We start from the raw sequence: 12,486 nt of genomic DNA on the forward strand, positions 1-12,486 counted from the left end.
AAAAAAAAAGAATGTACATTTATAACACTATAATACTGTTGTATTACCTTAGCATTAAATTACAGAACACTAGTTAATGCTGCTGAATGGGTGTTTCAAATAAAATGGCTAAGGGAGAGATTGCAAATTTGACATCTCTTTGGCTTTTGATGGCCAGAATCAGTCTCTTAATATTTTTTTCATCCTTTTGGAAAATGACAGAAACAATATTGTATTTTTTTTTTCTTTTGCCAATAGAAATGCAAAAATTAGATTTGTTGTAGTTTCCATTCATCCCCATAGACTTCCCAGAAATGTGAAAAGGGTCCATTAGCATAAAAACACGACATGCACAAATATTGGGCTAAAATAATACATTTTCAAAGACATTGATCATTTTTTAAAATGATTTATGATTTACTTAATAGGATTTCTGTATATATTCAGCTTATTTTCCAATGCAAAATTCTGTGAATGTGCGAGACTTGAGACAGCTGCTATAGGGAAATAACCTGAAGGAAAACAAAGTGCAGTCATCGGTAAAACTACAAATCAGTGTTTTTGTAAATACGATAATACATTAAAATAATATAGTAAACAATACTAGTTTGCTGTATAAACAGCATAACAAGCTTTGTACAGCTGCAAAATAACTGGAAGGGAATGACACTGAAAGCCCTGCACATTCAATTAAAAAAATTAATAGCCATCACATCTGGAGTGCATCTTTAAAATTCTTTCTGGGTAGGCAGCTCGATATGGTTTTGGAGCAGAGCTAATATTAAGCAATAACCCTTCCATTGTTTTTTTTTTTTTATTATTATTATTTTTTATCTGACTTCATTCAGTTTCAAGCTGCACTTACTTGTTGTCTGCTTTAATCTGTCATAGAGAAAAGATGGCCTTCTTCACCAGGGCAAAGATAAACATTCCTGACCTACCAGCTGACGACGTGTAGAAGATATCCATCTTAAATGCTGTTTCCATGGAGACAAAACTGACGTCTGGCGGTATTATGAAGAATGAAGAATGGTGTGACAGGAAAATGTATGTTGGGCAGGAAAAATGTAATTTTAAAACACTGGGTTTTATCTCTCAAAACTGAAATTGTATAGATCCGTGTTTTTTTTTTTTTTTTTTTAGATAGATTTATTTTTTAATTTCACCATGTTCTGTTACTAATAAGAGTATGTCTGTATCTGTACTAGGTATTTTACTGGTCATTCAAAAACACCAGTTCGTCTTTGAAACGAGTGTGAAACATGCTGCTCTGCTAATTGGGCAGAACTGCTTACTGTAACTCTTGAAGATGTGAAAACAGATACTTAGGGTACTACTTCTGTTCATACCACAAGGGTTCAGGACAAAATGAATGGGCATAAATCCTGCTATTCCAGTCATGTCCCTCTAAAACAAGCACATCTGTCCACATTTATGTTCAACAGTTGTTGTTTTTTTTATTTTGCAAATGTGTAAACGGTTACAGATGTTAGCAAGCATGAATCTAAAGCATGAGTTAATTAGACCGGTTAGTAGACTAAATTGATTGCTAACAGTTCTCCTTGTTCGTTTTGTTAATTGCACATGCAAACAAGACACGTTAGTTCAAATGTTCGTAAAATAATGTAGAAACTGCACTTAGTTCCACAAACTCTCAGGTAGAATATCAGATAGTTCATGCACTTTAATAGAAAAAAGGCATCAATATAGAGAATAAAGCAAAAAAGCACATTGTGAACGCTAAGATCGTACTATCCCGTATACTAGCTCTTGTTGCATCTTTGGAAACCTTTAAGCGTCTTTTTAGGTTATATGAACTTCCCATTCTAGTTCTTACAGTGGCATGTTCTCATAGTGTTTCATTTCTATTGGTTTGGATCTCTTCTAGTCTAATCTAAAAAAAAAAAAAAACCCTCACAAGTCTACAGGTTTGCTCTAGACTACAAACTTGGCTTTTTATGTGACTAATAAGCTACTGAACACAAACAGTAGCATCATTTCATTTACATCAAAGCCAATATCTTAACAAAACTTATTTTAAGTGCTACCTACCAGTACTAGAAGAGTCTTTGGTGTGTTGAATCTCAGAAAATCTTATCATATTTCATTCCATAAACAAAAGAAAAATAGGAAATTATATTTGGCATAAGATTTGCATGAAATCAATAAAATGAATTGAAATGTAAGATTATTTTGATGAAAATCAAGCACATTTTGTCTAAATTCTTAATACTGTAATGTGAAGGAGAAACTCGTTGCCGTTAGGCAGTGTCATATGCATTACTGTAATGAGAATGATTTTGTTTTCTCTCTCGTTACCATTTTTTTGTGATGTAAAATTAAGTACTATCATAATGTATAGCAAATTTGTTCTTTGTTGTTTTATACATTAATGAGAAAAATGCCTTTCGGTAGACTAGTACCTGAAAATAATCCAATCAAATCAAAATCCAAAATCCTTAATGGCCATAAAAAAGGTGTCAGTTTTTGTCATTTCTAATTGTTCGTCTTTTGAATTTGGAGAAAAATATGACCTGGATAGTTTTTGTGAGATTTAAGAAAAACGGTGTTGAAATTTGGAACCGTATAATTGCTGTGGCAAGAAAACGTCAACACATCTAAGGCACTGAAAGCTGTGAAGGCACGCAGTTTATAATTCCCAGCTCTCCCTGTAAACACTTAATAATGTATCGCACGCCACTGCAGAGATTCGTTTGTGTAACATTTGGAGACTCCTCATACAGAGGGAGTCACTGGTGATTTGCATTATGTAAATGAGCGCTCCCTCTATGCTAATCTAATATTGATTTTCACTAAACTCTTCATCTACATGCAAAATGTTCTGTTAAATCCAATTATTTGAAAGTATCTCGATAATAGATGACTATGAATGTTACTACCATGTCATTAAAACCCCTTTTGAACAATAGCTTTGCATCACAGGCCAAGATGTTAGTCTGAATGTAGCACTTTAAAAAAAAAAAGCCCCAGTTGATGCGACCCTTTATTTGATACTGATTTGCATTGTACATAATGTTGACCTAATTTAACCAGTTATGAATGGTATTACCTGCCCGATTTCATGGATTTTGCTCACATTTAAATGTTACGTGAAATCTCCAGTCGATCTACACCTTGTTAGGCTAAGGTGTAGTTCATGCTCTTGACATCTTGGTTTTGGATTCGCTCAGTTTCCCTGCTGGTATGCCTTCCCATGTACAGTACATGTATGTTCTTAATGAGGATCTCCTGTGCTTCAGTATGTTTTATTTTTCCTCAAGGAAATATTGAATGTACTGTCCTTGGTTCAACCTCAGATCAACTAATACGTCATAGGAATTTTAGTAGCAATATTTCTACTCTCATTATATTACATAAATGTACCCGTATGGACTAAGCGGGCAATGATATGGTCCAAAATGATACCACAGTGTTTGAAACTAGTGTGAAGTCTGGTACAGATGGTCCAGAAGCCCTCCTTCATCTGCAATGCACATATGCATATGGCCGAGTCTCTTGCTCCACCTAGTGGCATACAGACAGTGAATTGAACTTGTACTAGCACTCTTGTTATGAAACCCTAATTTCTTCTCCATTGTGATTTTGCCTGAAATTGGTTTAGGGGATGGAGATTGCACATTTATTTTGATGGCGTCGCATTATAAACGACATCTAAGACCCAACGAAATGCTGTCCCAAAGCTTTTAGCCAAATATCTAATTCAAATAGAAGCGTCATATAGCTTTCACTTTAAAGCCACTGAACTCTGTTGTTTAACTTAGTTTATGAGAGTACAAACATTTCTTTGACTTTTGTTTCTCTTCTTTAATGTATTATTTCTGCAGATTAGACCCAGTTAAGACAGTACACTGCCAAACATAGAGTACATCCCAGCTTTGTTTGTTAAGCTGCTGCGTGATGCACATTTTTCTCACATTGGCATTTTTAATTAAGGTACTTTATTATTATTATTATTTTTACCAGAGCTTTTCAGATTTACAGTTTTTATGAATTTACAGTTATTTGAATGTGAGAGAAACAATAGGTCCCCTTTAAATTTGTACTGTTTACCTGGAAACACTACAGTTAGTATATCTCATTCTGAGAGTACTCGAACAATAGACAATGTCTTATGTTTTCACTGGTCGTACAGTATCTACCGTTCACAGTATGTGTTGGAGACAGTTGTCTTGATTGATTAGGTGCTCTTTAACTATCAATTCTGAGGTTCATAAGGACATATTATTTGGCTTTTTTTATTTTTTATTTGGACGCATGGTCCAATCATGCATAAATCATGTAATACTTGCTCAATCACAAGGAAAAAAAAAAAAAAATGCTGTCAGTATCTGATGCTGGTAGTCATGAATGATTCATTTGTTTATTGTTCACAGTAGGACTTTTATTTAGAAAACTCCAGTGCATTTAATTTTTTTTTTTTTTTTTTAATCTTGTATTAATGATGAAAAAAGAACCTGATCTGATCACAGAGATGGTTTGAGAAGTACAGCTTGTATTTATTGCACTTTTGTGATTTGGGTGTGCTGTCTTTCTTTTTTTCTTGTGAGACTTCTGAAAGCTGTGAATTTTATCATCGACACTGTACTGTCAACCAGAATTGTAAATATATCACCAGCACAATAGTATGTTTTGTAGTTTCACAACAAATATAAAAAAAAATCCTTTCTTCTAATCTGTATAATGTTTTGTGTGTGTTTGTATGTGTACTGTCACATTCCTAATAATAGATTTACCTGTACAGAAAACTTTGAAACCAAGATTTTCTTCTCATTCCAACTATGTGCAGTTACTTCCAGTAAAATATCAAAAAGGCAAAATATGTGGCATTTTCAGAAAATGATTCCATTTATGCTATAAAAATGCATACTGATGATGGTACTGTTGGCCCATATATAAAGTTTGTCCAACTTGCTTATAGGTGCATGCCAAACACTCACACAATCTCTTGACCATTACATTCAAGTTAAACTACATAAATTAATTTGATCAGATAGATAGAAAAGATAGACCCCCTCGCACCAACGCATTCGCATTCTGCTCTGCCAATGATTGAAAGGCTTTAGTTTTGGCGGGTGTTTTCCCACAATCCCGCAGGGCCGGAAGCAGCGCGCTGTGTGTGTGTGTGTGTGTTTAGAGTCGCTGCTAGCTGTCCAGCTGCACAGCGGCTTTACATCTACATATAACGACTATACTCGTGCCAGGTAACTAGTTATTCTGAAAGTTTGCGTTTTGATTTTTGTGTAGTATCGTTTCATAGTCTCGCTGCAATACAAATGTTATCTGTTAATGTGTTTGGAGTCAGCAGAGAAACAGATGCTAACGTTTTAAGCTAATATCATCCCTATCCAGCAAAATTATGGTTAATTTACTTTTATATTACCTGACCGACTTCTTATTTGAACAGTAAAGATGTTTAATCAAATTAGTTAATTGCCGTTTATATTGGAAATTCATTGCAAGATAACGTTACTTAGGTAGTCAATTGTTAGAGTTGTGAATATTAAACTTATATGGGTTAATATGTATGAACGTTTAGTTCATATTTATGGTTATTTTAGTATTTCCACGGCCTCATGAGGTTTACATTTGGAATAAATGCCTTTATAGACTCAAATCTAAGCTAACGATAGTTGTTTGTTTGGGTTTGGAAGCGTTGCGGTTGTTAATATAAAATTAATATTCAGCAGTATTTCATCAATATTCACCTGCTTTTGTCGTATTTCCACTATATAAGTGAATTAAAAATCCTTTCCCTGATAATGGACTCAAATTGAGTTTGCGAACATTGTATGTTCTTTTTAATATGTCCATGCTTACGAGAGTTAAATCTGAATGAAAGCCATGTTATTTTTGATTCAAACCTCATTAATCTAATTGCTCTTCCTGGCAGAGTTTCTTTTGCCTGTGAGAGCTTCAGGATCGCTGGGTTACTTGGTCAGTTCCTCAACCTTCATCATCATCATGCCAGCCGCACTTGCAGATACCAGTCAGATTATCTGTGAGGTCTGGGCCAGCAATGTGGAGGAGGAGATGAGGAAGATACGACAGATCATTCAAAGTTACAACTACATTGCCATGGTGTGTGTGCCTGTGTTGATGATCCATTATGGTCTGCTATGGTCTAATAACATAAGAAATGCCCTATAATAATTTTAAAGTGACCATTCAAACAGCGTTGTGTCAAATAGCGCATCTGCCGGTCAAAAATTAGATTTTTAGATTTTTATTTATTTTTAAAATATTTTTGAAAGTAATCTCTTGTGCTTGCTAAGGCTGCATTTATTTGATCAGAATACAGTAAACAGAGTAATGGTGTGAAATATTTAAATTATCTGTCTTTAATGTTTTAAAATTTAATCTATTCCTGCAAAGTTTTTGTCAGCCAGTATTGTAGACTTCAGTGTCACATGATCTTTCAAAAATCATTTTAATAAGATGATTTGCTGCTTAAATATTTAAAAAAATATATATATATGTTTTTGTGGAAAACATGATTTTTCTGTTTTTTGACATAATTTTTTTGAACTCACCCCAGATGTTTTTTAAATGATCATGTGACACTGAAGTAATTAATGGCTGCTGAAAATTTTTGCCATCACAGGAGTAAATGACTTTTTAAATTCATTAAAATAGAAAACTTTTTTTTTTCACAATATTACTGCTCTTACTGTATATTTGATTAAATAAATGCAGGTTTGTTTCCTATATAAGTGATTCAACAAAAATATCAGCAGCATATTTGTGCTTTGGACACTGTTGATTTATAATTATTATTTTATTTTTTTGTACTTCAGGACACTGAGTTTCCCGGTGTTGTGGTTCGTCCCATTGGAGAGTTCCGTAGTACTGTTGACTATCAGTACCAGCTCCTGAGGTGTAATGTGGACCTTTTAAAAATCATCCAGCTTGGCTTGACGTTTATGAATGAAGATGGAGACTACCCACCTGGAACCACAACATGGCAATTTAACTTCAAGTTCAATCTGACGTAGGTGTCCAGCGTTACTTGCTTATCCTTGTATTTTTAGGTTTAGCCAGTAATGGTACTAGTAGTGATGGTGCGTGTTGCTTGGTCCCATGTTTTGCAGAGAGGACATGTACTCCCAGGACTCCATAGATCTCCTTCAGAACTCTGGGCTACAGTTTAAAAAGCACGAGGAGGAGGGCATCGACACACTCTACTTCGCAGAGCTCCTCATGACATCAGGCCTTGTGCTTTGTGAAAATGTCAAGTGGCTCTCATTTCACAGGTAACACAGCACTTTTTTTTTTTTTTTTTTATAATCATTGCTGGGTCAAAGACTTGATGCTCATTTTTTTGTGCAGATCTATTAATTTATTAAACATGTAGTTCATGCATATAATAACTTTAATACACCTCTTCTGGGATGTTTTTAATTTCAAAATTTTATTATTTTTGGGCTAGATCTGTCCTGATATCCTAATAAAGATAAAAGCCTCATGAAATTGTTATAAAGAAAATGTATTTCTTATTTCTTGACAATTATTTCTTAATAAAAGTGCGTGTGTTTAATTAAAAAAAAACTTGCATATGCTAAATCGAAGTCATGTGGTGCACCAACTTGCAGAGAAAAAGAGAGGAAAATAATATATATGGGCCATTCTACAGAATTGGTCCAGAGTCAGAGTTGGAAATGTATTAATCTTTTTTTCAAAAAATTTGTATGTATGATATATGAAATTGTATAATATTCAACGTACACATTTCTAGTAATTGTGCAGTTAATTCTGATATTGTATTTTCAGAAAGTTTTGGAATATTTTCCTCTCCCCAAATTTGTCACTACCGAAACACGGTTGTAATAATAATTTAATTAGACTGTTTATATTGACCTATTGAGATTTTGCTTACATCTACATTGTAAAAATATTGTTTTTGGCTTTTTTCTTTTTTTTTTTTTAAACAAAATTTCAAGGGTAATTTACGAGATTTGTTGTATTTTTTATTTAATTTTTCTATGTAAAAGGTAGAAAGTTAATCATACTGATTTCTAAGTTAAGGATTCATTAGTTTGAACCAAAAACTCATAACATCATAGTTGATAATTCAGTATGCTTTATTTTTGACAAAACATCCCATGTTTCGTTACTGACTGCACATTTTCAGTAGTGACAGTAATGCTTTTGTGGCAATTACATTACAGAATTTCAGCTTGCATACTAAAACATACTAAAAAATGGCATAACTGTACTAAAATTGTTTATTTCCCCCAAATATGAGGATTGTGTGTTCCCTTTTGTCACTACCGAAACAAGGATGACATGTTTTGGTCGTGACCATTTTATGGGATAACACCAAAAAACTACCAAAACTCCACCAAATGTTTGGGTAGTGACTGTTTTGGTAGTGATAATTTTAGTGATGATAAAGACTTTTGAACTTAGCTCAAATATGCTAATCAGCACATGGTTAGCTAGCACAGTTCTGAGCAGTGGTACACACATAAAAACTAAATGTTATGGAATAACTCCCAAAAAAGTGTGCTTAACTGCAGAAAAAAAGGTGTTCGGGAGTGACATTCCTTAAAGCTACAAACTTTTTGAACACATTTACCTCAAAATGATGGGGCCTATCTATGAGAGAGAGGGGGACACAGGAATATTTCCTAATCATAAATTTAGGGGTGTGGTTAAAATCAGTTTCAGCCAATGGACTAAAATATACCCTGTTTCGAACATGAAAAATGTGTGACATGTTTCATATATAGTTTCATAATTTACAGAGAAAATTTAGGTTTGACTTAGGTTAGGTTTTGGGACAGCCACCTCCCAATTGAAAGTGCCCAATAATGTTTTGTTTTTTGTTTTTTTAATCAATTAAGCTTACTAATATTTTAAATATTATTTGGGGTTTCAATAGATAATAGAAGGATCGTAGTTAACATCTAAGATTTGAATGCTTAAATGCGTTTTTCGGTTACACCAATTCTGTAGACTTGCATGCATATATATATATATTAGTGGTGGGCCGTTATCGGCGTTAACGTGCTGCGTTAACGTGAGACTCTTAACGGGCGATAAAAAAAATATCGCCGTTAATCTATTCTCAAAGTTGGGTTGGGAGCTGGGTCTATACTACGCAAGCTATGATGACTTTCACCTCGATATTTTAACGCGGATGTATACCTAGCCGAATTGCACTGTAGGGGGCGAGAACGAGTCTTCGAACCTGTGTGTATGCGTGCTAACATGGATGCAGCTATGAAGCCGCCGGGTTTGCTTCAGGGAAAATTTATTTTTAAGAAGCTTCCCAATGGAAATCGGCAAGTCATTTCTATCTCTACGTTACATGGTCGCGCTCTCTGTATCGCGCGCACAGCGGAGTTCCGCCCCGGTGCGCACGTACAACCTGATATTGCCAAGTGCAACGTGTTCCTGGGTCAACATATTTTGTTGACCCTGGAACAACATTTTAATCCAAAAATATAATCTTAACCATATTCCTACACCTAAACCTAACCTTACCCATGAGTAATCCCTAAAATCTGAGGAACTGATAGATGAATTACACTGATGTACAAGCACCAAACACTGATTATAATCCTAAACTTCACAAAAATTATAAACTGGTTCTTGAAATCTGATTGGTTAATCACAATGTTGTTCCAGGGTCAACAAAGATGTTGACCCAGGAACACGTTGCACTTGGCAATATCAGGTTTGGCGGTGCGCACACACAAGTGAGCACACTCCCACTCCTATTTGTAAATATTAAGCCGCAAAACGTCTATCTAAATATGACTTCTGTGTGTCTCTGTGTTAATGTATGGCACAGACGCGCGGGTTTGTTCACTACTCATACAGAAGACCGCGTGACGCTTGCGGCGATATTAACGTCTGTCGTCTCACTAAATGAGGACGTAAATACATGAACAACATCTCCAGAACTGCTCTGAGAGTCACTTCATGAGCATTCGAGCGTTTCATTTGAGAAAAACTATCCTCAGGGCAACCCGTCAAAATAAAAGTTCGGTTTCACTTGAAGACATTGGGCAGAATGTAATAGGCTACTACTACTAAAACTATTAAAACCTTATCTTTAAGGAATAATCATACAATGTCTTCAATGTTATTATCAATATTAAATTCTTGATGACTGCTAGTTGTTTACTACTAGTAGTGAACTTATTCTGATCTACTTGGCAGAATTCAAATGAGCCATTTTAATCTAGATTAATCTAGATTAATTCCAAGATTATATATGTATATAAATATAATATGGGTGATATCACAGAGCGTAATAAAGTCTCTTAAAATATTACAATTTTAAAATATTAAGAATTTTAATGACGTCAATTTAAAGGTGCCTTCATATTAGTGAAATGTTTGTAGAAATTTGGCATGCAAAAAGTCCATTGTCAATAGTGTAGTGATGTATGAAATGCTGCTAACGCGAAAGTCTTTCAAACTAGTAGAGATACAGTATGTATTGAAATTTTTTTTTTTTACAGAAACACAAACTAAAAATGAAAGTTTTAGTTTAGTCATCAATCGAAAAAAATAAAGTTTAGGTCGTAAATTTGGACTCGGTATGATGTTCAGGGTATCATTTTCAAAGATGATAAATCATTCGAAGTCAAGCTCTTTGGCTGCTAGCTACCTCTCAATATTTCGGTTGAACAATTTTGGCATCATTTTTAGCCACAGGTAAGGGTCCACACTGCTGACATGTTTACCTGTTGTACCTTATCCATCTTGTGTGCACGAAATCGACACGGAGTCAAAACACATCATTGACCATTAAATGTTTATGCCCTTCAAACTATTTTGGCCAAAAACGATGTTTTGACAGTTGCTTTGGAATATAAGTCGCTTGCTGCACATTTTAAATAAAAAAAAAAACATGACTTGTATTCCAGAAAATATGGTACATCTAGTGTGTTCTAAATGTTTTTATGTACTTTTTCTGTTCTCACTAGTGGGTATGATTTTGGTTACCTGGTGAAGCTGCTCACAGATTCCCGGTTGCCAGAAGAGGAACACGAGTTCTTTCAGATCTTAAATCTTTTTTTCCCAGCCATTTATGACGTCAAATATCTAATGAAGAGCTGCAAAAACCTTAAGGTATGAAGAAAACTATAACCTGAGAGATATATAATGTGTTATCTACTGTTATTGTTTAAAAAAAAATAATAATTGGTGATTTTTGCTGTGTTTAGGGTGGACTTCAGGAGGTGGCAGACCAGCTGGAGCTAAAAAGGATCGGCAGGCAGCATCAGGCTGGATCAGACTCACTGCTCACTGGAATGGCTTTCTTCCGCATGAAAGAGGTTAATATTAGCCAAATTAGATCATAGCTGAATAATGGGATTTTAGCTGATCAGTCCTAACCTTTAATCTGCTGTCCTGTTTTTTTTTGTTGTTTTGTTTCTTCAGTTGTTTTTTGAAGACAACATTGACGATGCTAAGTACTGTGGGCGGCTCTATGGCCTGGGATCCGGTTCTTCTCAAAGTCAGAATGGTATTTCAAGCTCTTCGCAGGAGGAAACCAACAACAAGCACTGACCAAAATCTAGTGGATGACTTACTTGTTTTAATCCCACCCAGCAGATATTGTTCTTTACTGTTCTCTACAAAGATGACTTCAAATGATTCATGCATTCTTAAAGGGACATTGGGAAATGCAAAGAAGCTAATCTCAGATTCTGTTCTGCTCTGTAGTCCATCATATTGCAAAGTTCCAGGACTCCAGATGTGATCCTATTTCTTCCATCAGCTGAAAATTGAAAATTTTATCTTGTTTTACAGTATTAAAAACACCATTGTTTTAAGCATGGGACCAGCGCTTGTGTATCTTATGGCTTACAAGACTCCAGGCATTTTAATATTCTCAGTCCTTTTTAGAAATGTTTTGATATTTTCTAGAAAGGCTCAAGATTTATTCATTACTGAGATAAGAGGAAATGCCCTCTCACTACTGGTACACGACTATGGGGTTGTGTTTTTAAAATATGCCAGCATGTATGTATATTAAAATCTAAACTTTCAAAAGAAACCGCTATCTTTTTTCTGTAAGGAATACATTTTAGATTCAGGTTTGGGGCATCTTTGGGAACACGAGTCCACTGGTCCTATGTAACAGTTTTAAATGTGTTCGTCTCACAATCTTGACTGTTTGTGGTACGTGTTTTTATTGTATCTGTTGTTCGAGGCAGTTATGTATTAAAATGTTTTCTATCGCCACAGTGGTCTCATGTCTACTTACAAGGCATGTGTTCTGAAAACTGACCCTTTGTTCCAGCTTTTAAAGTCAACATGAAGTGGAAATTTACCCTTCCGTTTTATGAACAATTCATCTGTGCATGTTTCTTTTGGGCTATTTTTGAGCTCATTTTTCGTAAAACTTTGTGAAATGTGATTTATGCTAGACTTATCAAATCATTTAGGGTCTAATTAAAACCCCGCCCCTTTTTTTATGAACAACTAAGCTCACTTTCAGGTCTGCCAATCAACTGCTTTTTTTCC

General features: G+C 34.8%; 2 protein-coding genes across 2 annotated transcripts in view; both read left to right on the forward strand.

Annotated features, from left to right (window-relative positions):
• wwc1 (WW and C2 domain containing 1) overlaps positions 1–4,807 on the forward strand; it is a 35,201-nt gene extending 30,394 nt beyond the window's left edge. The window contains exon 22 of the mRNA XM_058758986.1: positions 871–4,807. Within this exon, the coding sequence (XP_058614969.1) occupies positions 871–937 (67 nt within the window). The 3' untranslated portion in view covers positions 938–4,807. The remainder of the gene's footprint in view (positions 1–870) is intronic.
• A 247-nt stretch (positions 4,808–5,054) lies between these two features.
• cnot8 (CCR4-NOT transcription complex, subunit 8) lies at positions 5,055–12,204 on the forward strand. The gene is made up of 7 exons (XM_058758057.1): positions 5,055–5,201; positions 5,891–6,078; positions 6,795–6,988; positions 7,089–7,250; positions 10,941–11,085; positions 11,181–11,291; positions 11,398–12,204. The coding sequence occupies exons 2-7, from the start codon at positions 5,962–5,964 to the stop codon at positions 11,524–11,526; spliced, it is 858 nt and encodes a 285-aa protein (XP_058614040.1). The 5' UTR covers positions 5,055–5,201; positions 5,891–5,961; the 3' UTR covers positions 11,527–12,204.
• The last annotated feature ends 282 nt before the right edge of the window (positions 12,205–12,486 follow it).

Source organism: Onychostoma macrolepis, chromosome 21 (genome assembly GCF_012432095.1).
Source record: "Onychostoma macrolepis isolate SWU-2019 chromosome 21, ASM1243209v1, whole genome shotgun sequence".
Classification (NCBI taxonomy): Eukaryota; Metazoa; Chordata; class Actinopteri; order Cypriniformes; family Cyprinidae; genus Onychostoma; species Onychostoma macrolepis.

What these genes read in the sequence shown, in the direction of transcription:
- cnot8 (XM_058758057.1), top strand. Translation starts at nt 5,962, where the DNA reads ATGCCAGCCGCACTTGCAGATACCAGTCAGATTATCTGTGAGGTCTGG. An exon ending in AAGTGGCTCTCATTTCACAG is followed by an intron (nt 7,251 to 10,940) that starts GTAACACAGCAC and finishes TGTTCTCACTAG; the next exon opens with TGGGTATGATTTTGGTTACC. An exon ending in AGAGCTGCAAAAACCTTAAG is followed by an intron (nt 11,086 to 11,180) that starts GTATGAAGAAAA and finishes TGCTGTGTTTAG; the next exon opens with GGTGGACTTCAGGAGGTGGC.